Below are 15908 nucleotides of genomic sequence, written 5' to 3'. Positions count from 1 at the left end.
GCTCGGCTCTCTCATGCCCTCACCGAATACCAAGTCCCTGCTTCTAGAACACAGGAGGCAGCTCTCTGAACAAGTTAGAGTGGTGACCAACCGCAGAAGTGTCATGTGTTGGGCCGAGTGGTCTGTACTTCATAGAAATAATTCCTACGCAGAGACCATTCCTTGAGGGGCTCTGTGTATTTCTCCTTCGCAAGGCAGATGGGCTGCACAGGAGAAACTGCTTTTTCCGCCCACACAGCACTTTCAGAGAAGTATTCAAGGCTCCCAGCCCCTGCAGCTTTGAGACCGTCAGGCTTATCACTGTGGAAAAAACAGTGCCATGTTGGAACATTTCATCACTGCTTTTCAGAGGCACAAAGGAGTTTGAGCTCCATGGCAGAAGTTGGGCTTGGGTTATCAAATTTGCGTAAACATCTGAGAAAACGAATACAAACTATATGTTCCAGGTCTGAACCATAGAGAACATGATCAGGTTAATTTAAGATTAGGGCCTGATATGGGATGCCACCCTACCCTCACATGCAAACACACCTCGTCCTCTTTCCTCCAGAAAAATAGTCTTGTGTCTTCTTACCCCAGGAAGCTACTAGAGATAGTCGGTTGTCCTTTTTTCAAAACAAGGGACTGAGATAGGAAGTGTCCGCTGCTGCCCCCTCAGATCAGGATAGGGCTTCTCAGCCCCTGCACCATGTTCTTTGTTGTGAGCGGCTGGTCCGTGCATTGTAGGATGTTGAACAACATCCCTGACCTCTACCCACGAGAACTCAGGGCACTCCTGCAGCCGTGACAACCAAAGACATTGCCAAATGTTCCCCGGGGTTGCCGAATTGCCCTCAGTTGAGAGTCACTGGATTAGGAGTGTGATTATGTGTGACATTAACTTTATAAGAAATATTGATTCAGAGCTTTTAAAAGCTCATTATGTGAACTATTAAAGGGTTGGTATTGACTTTCCAACTCCAGTATTGGCCACCTGTTGTCTTGCAAGGATGTCATAAAATAAAGGACGTTATTTTTTCAGGTGAGTCCTGGGCCTCTTGGGACCCCAGGCAGAATTGCCAGATCCCTCCTGGGCCCCCCCAACTGACCGAGCCCTCCTACTGCCAACTGGGGGTCTCCATCTGGATTACCCCCGAGCCTGTCTTTTCCTCCACTTTCCTGTTCCCCATCTCCCCTCAAGAAAAAGCACCACCATCTTTACTAAGTCAGGAGATGCTTGTAGGCAAGTACTGATCTAGGTTGTGAAGGACCAGTCCCTTGAACCCTTCTTGGTAATTGTCCTGTAAAAGAGTGCCTTATTGACCCAGATGTATCCCCCGGAGGAAGAATGTGTAAGGAGGGGTATTTGGCTCCATGGGAATCTCTTGCTTAGATGCATCCTTGTTGAGGAGCCTGAGGTCATTGGCTTCCCACTCCTGGCTTAGCTGTGCAACCGCAGAAGTACTGGGACAGGAAGATTAAAAATCAGAAACTCAAGAAAAGTCCTCTGTGCCCCTGTGATCAGATCCTTACTGTTCATCATGAACCACATGCATCTTTTTTTTTTTTAAGATTTTATTTATTTGACAGAGAGAGAGCGAGAGAGCACAAGCAGGGGGAGCGGCAGAGGCAAAGGGACAAGCAGGCTCCCTGCTGATCAGGGAGCCCAATGCAGGACTCGACCTCAGGGACCTGGGATCATGACCTGAGTCGAAGGCAGGTGCTTAACCAACTGAGCCACCCAGGTTCCCCCACATGCACCTTTTGATGAGATTATTTCACCCCATTTTTTTAGCACTACTAATCTGATTATTGATTGGCCCATTTTATTCTCTCTTCAGACTCCTTGAGAGCACCCTCAAGCATACATTTGATTTTCTTCTAATCACATGCTTCATCCACGGAATTAATGTCACTGTGCATGTTAAGTGCCATTCCTTCTCGTGTTATGAGTTTGGGTGAAGGATAGTATTTTTTTCTTTTGGGTTCTGTTAAAAAATGTTATTCTGACACTTGTTAAAATAAAGTCTGCTGAAAGCAGGGTATCATGATAGGGGAGAGAATTGGGTTCAAGTCCAAGTTCATCAGGGACATGTGGGGATTTATAGCCTTTGAGCAGAACGAGGGTCATGGATGGCAAATTGCTAAGAGAGAATATCAAGGGTGGGGGATTCTTGCTAAAGGCTGGCCAAGAATCTATTAGACATTGGTAGACTCTCTCCCTTCAGCAAACTTGAGTTCAGCCCCTCCTGAATCTTCTTTCTGACCAGGCTCCGTCTTTGGACTCTGTCTTTAGTCCATTGGCTCTGCCCATGCAGTCCAGGCTGAGCAAGAATCCCACGGAGTCACTTTGCTGAACATCCCCTACCCTTGAGATCTGATCAGACTCCTCATCCTCCACCCTCCATATCCGCCCATCCTGGCCTGCCTTCAGCAAGGATCCTCTGAAACTGGTGTAGCCACAATCCCCCCACCCTTGATATTCCCTCTTAGTAATTTTCCATCCATTGACCCTCCCCCTGCTCCTGGGTATGAATCTCCCCTTGTCCTTGTTATATTAGGACTTGAGTCCACTCTTCCTCTCCAACTGTAGAACCCCATGACAGTGGTCCCCCCCAAATAAAGTTTTCTTAACTATCTCTATCAAGTGTCTGAACACACTTTTTTTTTTTTTTTTTAACAACATCCAAGGTAGGAGGTGAAGAACTTGGCCAGATATCAAGGGTGAGGGAATTCTCTCGATGCTAACTCAGCAGGATTCTTGCTGTGACTGGACTGTGCAAGCCTGGCAAGACAGGAAGGACACAGAAGGCCAAGGTCTAGGCCTTGTCAAGAAGAGGGCTCAGAGGAGGCTGAGGAGGGGGGGTCTTGGGCAGTTCTCAGAATTTCCTCACAGCAGTGGTTGCATATCAGAATCCCCCTGTAAATTCTAACATCCAGAGGCCCGGGTCCATCTCAAATCTGCTGAAGAAGGCATGCAGACATTTGGTGCTGTCACCATGATTCTGCTGGGCAGCCCAGCTGAGAACCACTTCTCGAAACAGGCCTAGTCACTCTATGAGAGAATAGCTCCTCAAATTCAACACTCAGGAACCAAAGATTCACCACAAACCACTGACAAGGGATACTCTTGCTTCACTGGTGGGGACGGGAGAAGAGCCAGACTGGAAGCGGTGAGGGGAAGTGGCTTCCCCAGCTCCGATCCTTCCTGTTGTGTTTCCCTCAAGGTTTAATGTAAAGGAGAGAAGTGATTTTGCTTATTCACTGTGTCAATCTTTGGAATTTTCCTAGTGGGGGAACAGGAGAGGTGTCAGTCCTCAACATTATCTCCCTCAGGGAAAACACCATTAATTGAGGTGACCCTTCTGTGTTCAGGCTCTGCCCGGGCAGGACTGGCCCAGCCCTGAGGCTGGGACATCTCCCGCAGTCTCCCTGGGCTCATCTCTCTCTCTCTCCCCCATCTTTTTTTTTTTTTTTTGCTAAGAATGATACCCCAGTTTTTCATAAAACACTATGCAATGAAGCTTCATTGTCTCCCTGCTGCACCCCTGGATTGCCTCCCCTCTGCCTTTCCTACGGAGCCACCATGGAGGTGCCCCTGACGTGCAGAACGGTAGTAGGGACAGGAACCGTGATCACACCTCTGCCACGTGTTGAGCGTTCCTACCATCTGAGCTCTGTCATGTACTGTTCTGGGAAGCAAATGAAGAACCACCGCAACCCATGTGTTCCAGAAAGGCAAACAGAAGGTCAGGGTACTTAAGGACACATGGCTATGAAGTGCTGGGTCTTCCGTGATGATGTCCCTCTATTTCCCAGAAAGTGGAATAAGCACGGGTCAGCTGGCTCTGGAAAGGGGAAAGCGGGATGCATCTACCAGAATGGCAGGACATGGGACGTTACCAAGGCCCGGGACAGAGACCCTTGGACTAGACAGAGGTTGCTAACAAGAGTCAGAAAAAGGGAACAGAAGAGCCCCTGCAGAAGTCATTTCATTTCTGGGGATCCCCTGTCCCTCAACCCAAGAAATAAACTGACAAGTCTTACGAGGTTTTTGAGGCTGCCCCAATATAAGGTTCACTTTTTCGAAGTAGACAAAGTACTGATAAGGCAAAGGGACTCACATTTCTTGAAAACTTCTAAGTGTCCAATACTATGTGGGATCCTCAACACTGCTCTTACTAAACACTGCTTTTCTTAATGCATTTACTACACCCGCAGGTCAAGCATGTTCTTACTCGATGATTAGATTGTGTGGCCTGATCAGAAAGGATGAATACTTACAATTTGCATTGACATGGTTGGAACTGGAGGGTATTCTGCTAATAAGTGAAATAAGTCAATCAGAGAAAGACAATTATCATATGCTTTCACTCATATGTGGAATATAGGAAACAGCGCAGAAGATCGTAGGGAAAGGGAGGGAAAACTGAATGGGAACAAATCAGAGAGGGAGACAAACTGTGAGAGACTCTTAACGATGGGAAACAAACTGAAGGTTGCTGTAGGGGCCAAGGGTGGGGGGATGGGGTAACCAGGTGACGGGCATTAAAGAGGGCACATGATGCAATGAGCACTGGGTATTATATACAACTGATGAATTATTGAACACTACATCTGAAACCAATGATGTACTATATGTTGGCTAATTGAATTTAAATTAAAAAGAAAGATTTTGTGGCTTGGTGAGTCTCCCACAATGAAGTCAGCTTTAAACACACTTTGTCCATTTTTTTTCATATTTTCTTTACAGCCTGAAAATCTGTTGTACTACAGTCAAGATGAGGAATCCAAAATAATGATCAGTGACTTCGGATTGTCAAAAATGGAGGGCAAAGGAGATGTGATGTCCACAGCCTGTGGGACCCCAGGCTATGTTGGTAAGCGCGGTGTGTGTGTCCATGTCCGCTTTGTCCGTCTTCAGCGCCCGAGCCTGGCGCAAGATCACAGCTGCCTCATTCCCCTCGAGGGGAGAATAAAAAGGCTGAGACACATTGGAACAAGTTAGAAGAGAAGCAGTTTCCCCCGAAACCTTGTAATAGTTGGGGAGAAATCCTGTCTAATTTGGGTGTGGGCCTGAGTGGAGGCCTGGAGTAGATTTGGATGAGTTCCCGGGTTCTGATGCTGGAACTGTTGCATACATATCCGTGTTTTCAAGTGATTTACAGCGAGGTAGCGAGATAACGATGAGGTGCAGACACAAGTAGAACATGTAAAATGTTGAGATAGGAGCGGCCAGAAAGACAATATCGACGGGAGGAATCTGCTTTGTACCTTGATGAAGTCACTCTTGAAGGAGCCAGTCCCAATTGGTAATGGAGAAGCCAAGATTAAAGGCTTTCCTAAAATCAGAACCCCAGATCCAGATCCTTTGTACCAAACATTCAGAATGCAGAAAAGGCTGCGGCAGAGCTGAGCACTTGCATGCTAAGAAGCATCTTCTGTCTTCTGGGGACCTGGACAAAGGCCATGGGCGGTGTTGGTGAAGTTTTCGAGACTTTGATTTACGTGAATGTATTCACTCATGCAGCAAATGTTTACTAAGGTGCCTACGATGTCCCAGCTGCTGTTCTAGGCCCTGGGGTGAAGGCAGTGCATGAGACACATGGGGCACCTCCCTCAAGGAGCTCACATTTTAGTTGGTAGTGACAGACAACAGACAAAGACGCGAAGAACGGGGTTGTTTAGGCCATGGTAAGCGCTATGAAGAAAATAAAATGGGAATTTGCAATAGAGTGGCAGGGCACTGGGGGGATTAGGATGGCTAAGGGCACAGGAATGACACCAGGGTATTTGCCTGCGTGTGGAGAAGCAGCCAGCCTTGGGACTGTGAGGGGACAGAGTGTTCTAGGCAGAGGCATCAGCTTGGCGCCAAAGCCCTAGGTGGGAAAAGCCTGAGGAGAGGGTACAAGCTGGGAATGTCTGAAAGCTGGGGGAAATGGGGTTGGAAAAGACTTTGGAAAACAGAGAACAAGCCTGAATTCTCGTCGTACACACCATGATGGCTTTTCCTAATGAGAACAGGAAGCCCGCCCTGAAAGAGAGGAGGGAATGTTCTATGACAGGCATCATTCCTGTTTGGTTTTACGTACAACCGCACAAACTTACCAGGCCAGGCTGAGGAAAGCAAGCCTCATACCTCAGGAGCCTGGGGCCCAGCACATTGTGGGGAACTCCAAGTGAGCTCTGGGGCCTTCTCGGCCCTTCAAGTGCTGGCATAACATGGGTGTTAGGTCACAACTGTCTCATCTTTAAAGGTGCCCGAAGGACAGGAGAGAAGAGCAGGCTGAGGGGAACGGAGGATAACACAAAGGGAAGCAACAGACTCAGGAGGAGATCGTGTCCCTGGTTGGTGTGTGCACTGGACAGAAGGGTGGTGGTGGTTCTGCTCACAGAGAAGCCAGCGCAGCCCAGGCCCAGATGAGATTCATGGCGCCCTGCGCGTTCTCGGTTCTGGGCTGGTGAAGTGATGCAGCGGGACCCGTCTGTATCCAGTCGGGGGGACATGGAATCACAGCTGTGGTGTGAGGTGCACATGGGAACACACGCGTGTGCCCAGGGTGGGGCTCATGGAGGGAGCAGGAGTGTGTGCAGTGTGTATGTGGGATTTCTCTAGTTCAGTTCAAGCCGCCAGGCAAGTGGCAAATGAAAATGAATGAGATGTGCTTCTCCTCCTTTCTCTTCAAAGACGTGGAGGAGAAAAGCCTGTTCTAACAGGTGAATCAGAAAATGCGAAGGCCGTTGAGGTCATGGTGTGCGGTCTCCTTGCCAGGCTGGCTCTGCTGTCTGCAGTGTGGTCTGCAGCCCTGACCCCACCCCCCCCAACACCTCCCCCCCACCCCCCCAACCCCCCAGCCCCTCCAGGCCAAGGAGCTGCTGAGGGCACCGTGCTTGCTCGCCAGCTTCTCCTTGTAGGAAGTTGACTCTCAAGCTGCAGGACAGACGTTCTGACACAAGTGTCCATATTTACATATGCATCATACTCTCCTCCTATTTGGCTCTGATGTTGGAAAGCTCTAGCACTTTCCAAATGGGTTTTTGCTTCTTTGCGCCTTGGCAGAACCCAGGAATGGCACATTCTCTGGGTTTCTAAGCGGCTGTTGTCTGAGTGGTCTGGTTCTGTTTAGATGTCAGATGCTGACCAGTCTGGGAACTGGGAACAATGTGTAGATGTGGCCCTTGATATTACTACCCTAAATGGTGGCAAGTGGAGCCATCAAGTAATTCCGTTGTCAGATATGGAATTTTCTTTGAGTGAGGAGGGAGAAGAGGAGCTCTGTGGGAATGTAGGTGTTCTGATCATTCATATTTGTCGAGCACTGAGATGCGTGGAGAGTCCTCTTAGAGCAAGGAAGGGGATACGTTGGGAAGCTCGTAACTTGTAGACCTATACCTTGGGCAATGAGCAGCAGAGTTTGGGCTGTTTCCTCCCCTGCCCTTCCCCCTCCCTCCTGCTCAGGCTTGCACGGCAAACTCCTATTTAGCCATCAAAGCCCACCTTACATGTTTCCCCTTTGGGCTGCTTTCCCAACACCCATCCTCTCTTTTGTCATCCTAGTTCTTTTCCTGACCATTTTTTCACCATGGCTCTGACTACATTGCATCAGGGTATATACGTGTCAGTGCCTTTCCCACTGCACTGCGGGTTTTTCTACAGTGGGGATTATCTTATTCATCTCTGCACAGACGCTTGTTAAATTGATAAAGACCCAAAGTTCATGAAAATTAGCGTTTTTCTCTCTCTCCTCTTCTTCCAGTCATTCAACATGCATTTATTAAATTTCTGTTATGTGCCGTGCTCAGTGGTTTGGTGTTAGGGATATGAATATGTAGGGACGGCTTTTCTGACTTCAAAATGCTCACAGTATTGTGAGAGACAGAGGGCAAACAGGCAAATTGAATAATGTCTGGCAAGTGCTACATTATTCACCACTTAAGGATTATTTATTTGGTGCCTACCTGCTGTTCTAGGTACTGAGGATGCATCAGTAGAAAGGAAAAGAAAAATAGATAAAAGTCCCTGCCCTCAATCAGGGTGCTTACATTTGAGTGAGACGGAGACAGACTGCATGCAAACAGCTAAGTCTATTACTTAATATCTTAGATTGGTAAGTGCTATGGAGAAAAATAAAGCAGGAAGGAGAATAGGGTGTGTGTGTGTGTGTGTGTGTGTGTGTGTGTGTGTGTGTGTGTAGGGGGTTACAATTTTAAATAAAGTAATCAAGGCAGCCCTCAATAAGAGGGTGACAGTGAGGTCAAGATTTGATAGAAGTGAAGATGCTAGCCATATTGTTATTTGGAGGAAGACTATTCCAAGGATGGTGCAAAGGCCCTGAGGCAGGAGTATGCGGGAGCAACAGGAGCAGGATGAGCAAAGAGGAGAGCAGTAGAAGGTGAAATCAGAGAAGGATCAGGCAGAGCACGTGGAGACCAGGACTTAGAAATCATTATCAAGACTATGGTTTTTAGGGGCACCTGGGTGGCTCAGTCGTTAAGCATCTGCCTTCGGCTCAGGTCATGATACCAGGGTCCTGGGATCGAGCCCTGCATCGGGCTACCTGCTCAGTGGGAAGCCTGCTTCTCCCTCTCCCTCTGCTTGTGTTCCCTCTCTTGCTGTGTTTCTCTCTGTCAAATAAATGAAATCTAAAAAAAAAAAAAAAAAAAAAGGACTATGGCTTTTACTTATAGCCATGGGAGGGTTCTGAGGCAAGGCATGGCACGATCTGACTTTTACCAGGATCCTTCTAGGAGACAGGCAGGAATTAGGAGAGATGCCAAGGTGCAGGGCCAGGGTGGAAGGAAGGGGGCCAGTTAGAAGGCTCTGAAATTACCCAAGTGAGAAATGATGGGGTCTGGGCTAGGTTGGCAGAGTGGACATGGTGAGAAGTTATCAGATTCTAGATAAAATTTGAAGGTAATGTCATGGAGATTTTCAGGAAGACTAAAAGTAGGATTTGAGAGACATAGAAATCAATGGTAACTCTAAAGTCTTTTTGGCCTGAGCCCCTGGACGGGTGTGGTTTCCCTTACTTGAGATGTAAAAGTCTATGGAAAGAGCAGGTTGCAGAAATATTACCGGGGCTCAGATTTTGATTTGTTCAAGCTTGCAAGGTCAAAAAGGCAGTTGGAACACGAGTCTGGAGTTCTGGGGAGAGATCTGGTCTGCAACAAGATACAGTCAATTCTCATTATGCACAGTAGTGATGATCTATGACATCACCTCGACCCTGAACCAGTAAATACTGACCCACTGTTCCCAAGGAAGATACAGGGTGAGGTTCCTCGTGAGCCTCTGGTCCCCGCATTTTCATCTACTGATCAATGCATGACCTTGTTTTATGTGTATTTCTGTTCAGTGACACCTTATTTAATACATAGTCTCGATTCATGAATGTTGAGCTCACGGTCCACAGCCCCATAACTTATCCCTAAATGAAGCTTCTCTAGCCACATATTTTCTCTATAAGCACATCTCCGCTTCCTTGTGCCGGGAATACTAGAGGGCACTTTGTCACTGCACTTGGGGGCCATTTTAAACCATGAATCTACAAAATGCACAGAAATGTGAAAAACATGACACTAACTAGACCATGAAAATCATACTTGTTTATAGCGTGAGAGTTGAAATAGGAGGGCAGAGTGTCGCCTTGTTTGACCTCAGCTGGGAACGTGTGTCTTGGAAACTCAGCCTGAGCCTCTCTGCTCACGTCCACAAGTGACCACAAAGGCATGGCAAGTATTGATTTGGGGGCTACAAATTTTAGCAAGTAGGCAAATTTATAAGTACGATACCCGTGTGCCCTGAGGATGGACTGTACTGGGGGGCTGACAGCCTCCAGATGTATTTTGAAGCCATGAACCTGGATAAAATGGCTAAGGGTGTGTGTGGGGGGGGGGGAGCAGGGAAAGATGGAGGAGAAGAAAGGTCCCAGGGCTGAGTCCTGAAGACCCAGGACGGTGAGGGGGCAGCATGTGAAGCAGGAAGAGAACCAGGGCGCTGTGGTAGCTTGGGAAGTGCTTCAGGTTGGACAAAGTACTGTGTCAGTTGCTGCTGTTAACTCAAATAAGATGAAGACTGGGTGTTGACCTTTGGCTTTGGGGGCCCTAAATTATGGATCAGTTGAACGATTAATTGATTAAGTCAGTGGGAGTCCAACAGCTAGTGGGCAGAAAGTGAAGCGGGTCGTTGTAAAGAGGACCCCAGCTTGCTGTCAACCCTGGGGCTGGACACCACCACCCCCACCTGCCCCCCACCAGTGGCTTATGTCTGCAAGGTTGGGACACTATTTGGGATCTTGGACAAAGAAGCTACGCCCCATCTCTACTGGGAATTTTCGGTTTGAACACAGTAGAACCCAGCCCCAGTTGGCACTCCCGATTCGGGGGGCTGTGCTGTCCAGGAGCCCAAGCCAGGTGCGGAGGGCTGCTGTCTGCTTTCAGCTCTAGTTCAGACTCCTTCTAGATAGAAGTATTGGTTTCGATTGGTGAAGGCTGTTGTTTTATTGTTGTTCTTCTTACTGCTGTTACCTAAATGACTGTTCAGCTAAACAGTGAATTTTGGCAACATCAAGATTACTTCAGTTTCAATGAGCTCTCTAATAATGAAGAAATAATGAAAAAAAGGGCTGTTCATCCCAAGTATCCCAGTGCACATGGTGCCTGAGAAGGCAAAGGGACCTGAGCACCTTGAACTTCACTCTTTACCCTTAACAGCTGTCCAGATATTACATGTCCTTTATAAGGAACCAGGGCACTTGCAGACCATAACGTCACTGATGGTAGGAGACCGCAGGCATCTCAGCATCACCGCGTATGGGGTTCCCACTGCTGGCAGCTCCTAGAGCTCGCTCTAACACCTAGGGCCCTTCCAATGGAGTCTGGCCAGTGGGCGATACAGACCCATATAAGGTAGTGTGTTTGCAGTATGCAGTAACTGACACATTTCAGAAGCAACATTATAAATACAGGTGAGAGGGGGATCAGCAAGGGCTAGAATGAACCAGGGAAAAACTCATGGAAGAGGCATGATTTGAAAGAAGAGTAGAATTCTGGGCCAAGATGGGGAGAGTTACAGACGTGGGTAAGCAGGAGAACAAAGGCCCAGAGTCCCGAACTGCTTCTTGTCAGGTGTGGAAGAAATGAACAGACTCATTTGGCTCAGACAGGGGGCTCGTGTAAGCAAGTACTTAGAGATAATTTAGAAGAAAGGATGGGGCAATCTGGTGGCGATCAGCTTCTCAAGGTAACAGGGTAGCCTTCAGTACGGTATTGACCTGAATTTGGAATCCATTTCATTGAGCCAGGTGTACCTTTGCCTTGGTGTCGCCAATAAGGGAAAAGTCGGAGCTAAGAAAGTTAGTAAATTACTTATGTTACTTGCTCTGCTACATTAATGAAAATATCCAAGTGGGCTCTCTTGAATCACTGAATAGAAGCAGTAAGTCAAAACCGGGGATGTACTGTATGGTGACTAACATAATATAATAAAAAATCATTATTTAAAAAAAAAAAAAGAAGCAGCAGTAAGTCACAGAAAGCACCCATTCTAGTCATGTAATTGATAAACTAAAGATGACACATCGACTCCTCTTGGTAGTGAAAAGCCTGCATTTTTATTTCGTGATGTTGCTGTTTGTGCACAAATGTGATTTCTCCAATTCTGTGGGTCTCGTTCTCCTGATTTCAGAAAGAAAATTAAACAGTTCAGAAAACCTTCAAACCATGGTCTATAGGTTAAGCGACAGAGTGCCTTGCGAGGGGAAGGCAAGCATGTGCCCCTTGCTAGCAGGGTGACTCAGGAATCCCAAACTTCACTTTAGAAAGGGCAAGAAGGCAGGGTGGCAGAGACTTGAATTGCTTCGTGAGGTTTCTGAGCTAAATAAGGTTTTCCTTCTTCATCGAGCCCTACTGACAGATGATCCACCACTGTGCACAGTCCTTCGTCCGGCGTCCACACCAGCAAACACACCGTTTCACTGTGGGATATTGCTCACTTACATCTGGTCCACCGCTGTGTTTATCAGCAGAACCCCACCATGGTTCTTCACGTGATGCCTGGTTGTCATGTTACTAAAGCTACGGGAAAGGAGTCCTTCTGGTTTCCTTCCGTAACTTACTTGAAGTGCTGCCTGCACGAATCTTTGGTCTAGCTCTCGCTAAAGTAGTTGAAACAAGTTTCATCGTGTTCTCTTGTAAATGGAAATGAAGAAAGGTTGGTCAACATTCTCGGCATATTTTTTGACACAGTGAGAGGAGTGCCCTTAATTCATGAGACCGTGGCATTTTTAGAGCTTGATTTGGGACTTGCAGCTCTGATGAGATCTTGGAAATCCGTCGTTGCAGCCATTGTGGTGTTGGGACAAGGACCTCTGTACTCCGAGCCTCCCAGCCTCTAGTTGGTGGCAGACACAGCACTGGAACTTGAATGCAAGTAGCCCACATATCTCTGCCATTGGTTAGACACGTGAGAAGCCTGAGCCCTTCATTAAATTCTTGGGTTCTCATTTTCTTGGATGGACCAACTGAACTCCACGATTTTTTCTGGTTCTGCCATCCTTTTTTTCTAGAGACATGTGACTCAGTATCCTTTAAATATATAAATATCCATGTGTCGAGGATATTCATGCCATTTTTTCCCATCCTCATTCAGAACAGATAAGAAAAGAAGAGAATGGGCTGCTATCACCCATTTTTGTCCTTGTCAGCAACATGTCATGGTGATTCCTCTCATGTTTCCCCGTGGGCCCTCTGCTCCTAGCCCTTTGTTCTTACTCTTCTGTGTGGCTATTTCTCCCACAGAGCCTGATTTATTATTTGCTCCCTTAAATATCACAATTTAATATACGGCTATAAGCATCACATCATTCTCATCGTCTCAGACCATTGGTGTTAAAACAGGGTTTATAGAATTTGTAAATGGCCATGCAGGGCGCAGACCAGTAGGCAGAGGACCCAGATAAGAATGTTCTCTTCCCTTCTCTCTCAACAGCTAGTCAGTGACAACCAGCAGCCAGCGTTTTGTCACCCCAGGTGCTGCAAGTAGACCCCATTTGTTAGAACAGCCCCCTGAGTGGGGAGGCGGCTCCTTCTATTAGTCTGATGGGACAGAAGCTCCTTGTCAGCACGTGGGCAGGGTGCACCCAGCCATGCCTGGGAGGAGCCCCCACTCCACATGCCCAGTCCCCCAACTCACTCTTCACACTGTGCACGCAGCATTTTTCACCCTTCTGCAATTTCTGAATGGCTCCCCTCTACATCATAATGGGACAGAGTGTCATAGTTTCTAAACTGGTTCCACTTCGCTGTGGAGGCGAGGAAGGAAAGAAACCATGTGGCATTTTGGAACTTACTCTTTTTTTTTTTCTTTTAATGATTAAAAACTAAAACATCGGGATGCCTATAAAGGTCCTCATAATCTTTTTTTTTTTTTTTTAAGATTTTATTTATTTATTCGACAGATAGAGACAGCCAGCGAGAGAGGGAACACAAGCCCGGGGAGTGGGAGAGGAAGAAGCAGGCTCATAGTGGAGGAGCCTGATGTGGGGCTCGATCCCATAACGCCGGGATCATGCCCTGAGCCAAAGGCAGACGCTTAACCACTGTGCCACCCAGGCGCCCCAAAAGGTCCTCTTAATCTTAACACAGACCTTGTCAGATTTCAGAAGCAGCCAAGTAGCCATCCTGCTGCCGTCACAAACCCCGGAGGGTGGAGGCTGGATCTTGGGATGACCTTGAAGGGAGCACATCACAGCCTTATTTCTTGCCACGTTGCTCTGAATTGCCTCAGAACACTTCCCTCCTCCCTCCCACTGAATTCCAGGTCTCTCCCACATTTTAAAACACCAGCTGCCCTCCTATTTTCCACTCCCTTCCCATTCCTTAGCCTCGCCCCTCCACCCACCGGCCACATTCTGGCTTTGGTAGCATTTGAATGGTAATCCAGCTCCGATCAGAACGGTAATTACAAGCCTGGCCGGTGCTTTCGAGGGGACTTTTCATGCCTGTGGTAACATTCAAGAAGCTCCTAGGAAAATCAAAGCGAGCTGCTGTTTTGGGATGCATTTTTACTCAGTGACAAACCTAAGGGAAGGACAAGAAAGTACGAAGGAACTTGTATCCGCAGAAGGACAGAGCTGTCCCAAGAACACTCGGCTCCTCTGAACAGCCCTGACTTCGGGTGAAAGGCAAACCACAGGCAAAGAATGAGTCCGTATTTCAGCTGTATTTTTATGTGCCAGCCTTCCAGCTGGCAGTCCTCTAAACTTCGGTGAAGAAACCCTGTTTGTGAGGACGCTCACAGTAAAGCCCCTCGTTATCCAGGATTGTTCTTTTTTAATCCCCCCCTCCCCCGCTGCTGGACATTCTACCAACAGAAGGAGTTCTGACTCAACACTGTCAGTCCTGCTCCTTGCAATCAGTTCTTCCCAAGGCCAGATTCCACCCTGAAATGGATGCCTGAATTTTATTTAACTTGATTGGTAGAATTTTATTTATCATCCCTGGACAGGCAGCCACTGGATAAAAATGTCCTGTTTCTTTCACAGTGTGTGAAAGAAATCCTGCTCCCCACTTCTCGGACATGTGTTGTCACTGACTCTTTGGGGCTGGATTACGGTTTGATTTAAGGCCCTGTTTACTCATCCACCAACAAGGGAGCTATTCCTTCTCACCACCTGTGGAAATTCCTCAAAAACAGGAAGACGGGGATCCTAGTGGCCAGCCCTGGACACAAATCCCTAACTGATTGCCTAACACAAAGGGTCCCATGCAACTCTTCACTTGAGTACAGCTTCTTTTCCACGAAGGCATAACTTTGGGACAAAGTAGGAGGTGCCCTTCAAGACAGGAAACTGAGGCATAGAAAGTTAACAAATTCTCTGAGATACGCTGGCCCCGGGCCCAGCCTGTAATTCTGTCCTCTGATTCACTGCCAGATCTGAGGTAGCAGAGATGACAATGTGACTCTGTGTGTACAATTGCATCATTTTTTAATTATTATTATGTTATGTTAGTCACCATACAGTACTTCTTTAGTTTTTGATGTAGTGTTCCATGATTCCTTATTTGCTCATTACCACACATGCCCTCCTTAATACCCATCACCTGGCTACCCCATCCCCCCCACCCCCTCCCCTCTGAAACTCTCAGTTTGTTTCCTGGAGTCCAGAGTCTCTCATGGTTCATCTTCCCCTCTGATTTCCTCCACTTCATTTTCCCCTTCCTTCTCCTGATGTCCTCCATGCTATTCCTTATGTTCCACTTATGAGTGAAACCATATGATAATTGTCTTTGTCTTCTTGACTTATTTCACTTAGCATAATCCCCTCCAGTTCTATCCATGTCGATGCAAATGGTGGGTATTCTTCCTTTCTGATGGCTGAGTAATATTCCATTGTATATATGGACCACATCTTCTTAATCCAGTCATCTGTTGAAGGACATCTCGGCTCCTTCCACAGTTTGGCTATTGTGGACATTGCTGCTATGAACATTGGGGTGTGTGTGCCCTTCTTTTCACTACATCTGTATCTTTGGGGTAAATACCCAGGGTAGCTCTATTTTTAACTTTGTGAGGAACCTCCATACTGTTTTCCAAAGTGGCTGTACCAACTTGCATTCCCACCAGCAGTGTAAGAGGGATCCCCTTTCTTCACATCCTCTCCAACATTTGTTGTTTCCTGCACTTTTAATTTTTGCCTTTCTAATTGGTGTAAGGTGGTATCTCAATGTGATTTTGATCTGAATTTCCCTGATGGCTAATGATGTTGAACATTTTTTTCATGTCTCTGTTAGTCATTTGTATGTCTTCTTTGGAGATGTGTCTGTTCATGTCTTCTGCCCATTTTTTGACTTGATTATTTGTTTTTTTGGGTGTTGAGTTTGAGAAGTTCTTTATAGATCTTAGATACCAGCCTTTTAGCTGTAATGTC

The 15908-nt window shown here is 47.1% G+C and overlaps 1 protein-coding gene across 3 annotated transcripts in view; it reads left to right on the top strand.

The window, feature by feature from the left end:
* Positions 1-15908, top strand: part of CAMK1D (calcium/calmodulin dependent protein kinase ID) — a 414391-nt gene that overhangs the window by 352114 nt on the left and 46369 nt on the right. For all 3 annotated transcript variants that reach the window (XR_005838939.1, XR_005838938.1, XM_040645414.1), the window contains exon 5: positions 4733-4859. Coding sequence is in view for 1 of the 3 variants with exons in the window: in XM_040645414.1 (XP_040501348.1) it covers positions 4733-4859 (127 nt within the window). In the remaining 2 variants the exon portion in view is untranslated. The remainder of the gene's footprint in view (positions 1-4732; positions 4860-15908) is intronic.

The sequence above is a fragment of the Ursus maritimus genome, unplaced genomic scaffold (genome assembly GCF_017311325.1).
Source record: "Ursus maritimus isolate PB19 unplaced genomic scaffold, ASM1731132v1 scaffold_31, whole genome shotgun sequence".
In the NCBI taxonomy this organism is placed as follows: Eukaryota; Metazoa; Chordata; class Mammalia; order Carnivora; family Ursidae; genus Ursus; species Ursus maritimus.
The sequence above is the reverse complement of the archived record's forward strand: the minus strand, read 5'-3'. Positions and strand labels throughout refer to the sequence as shown.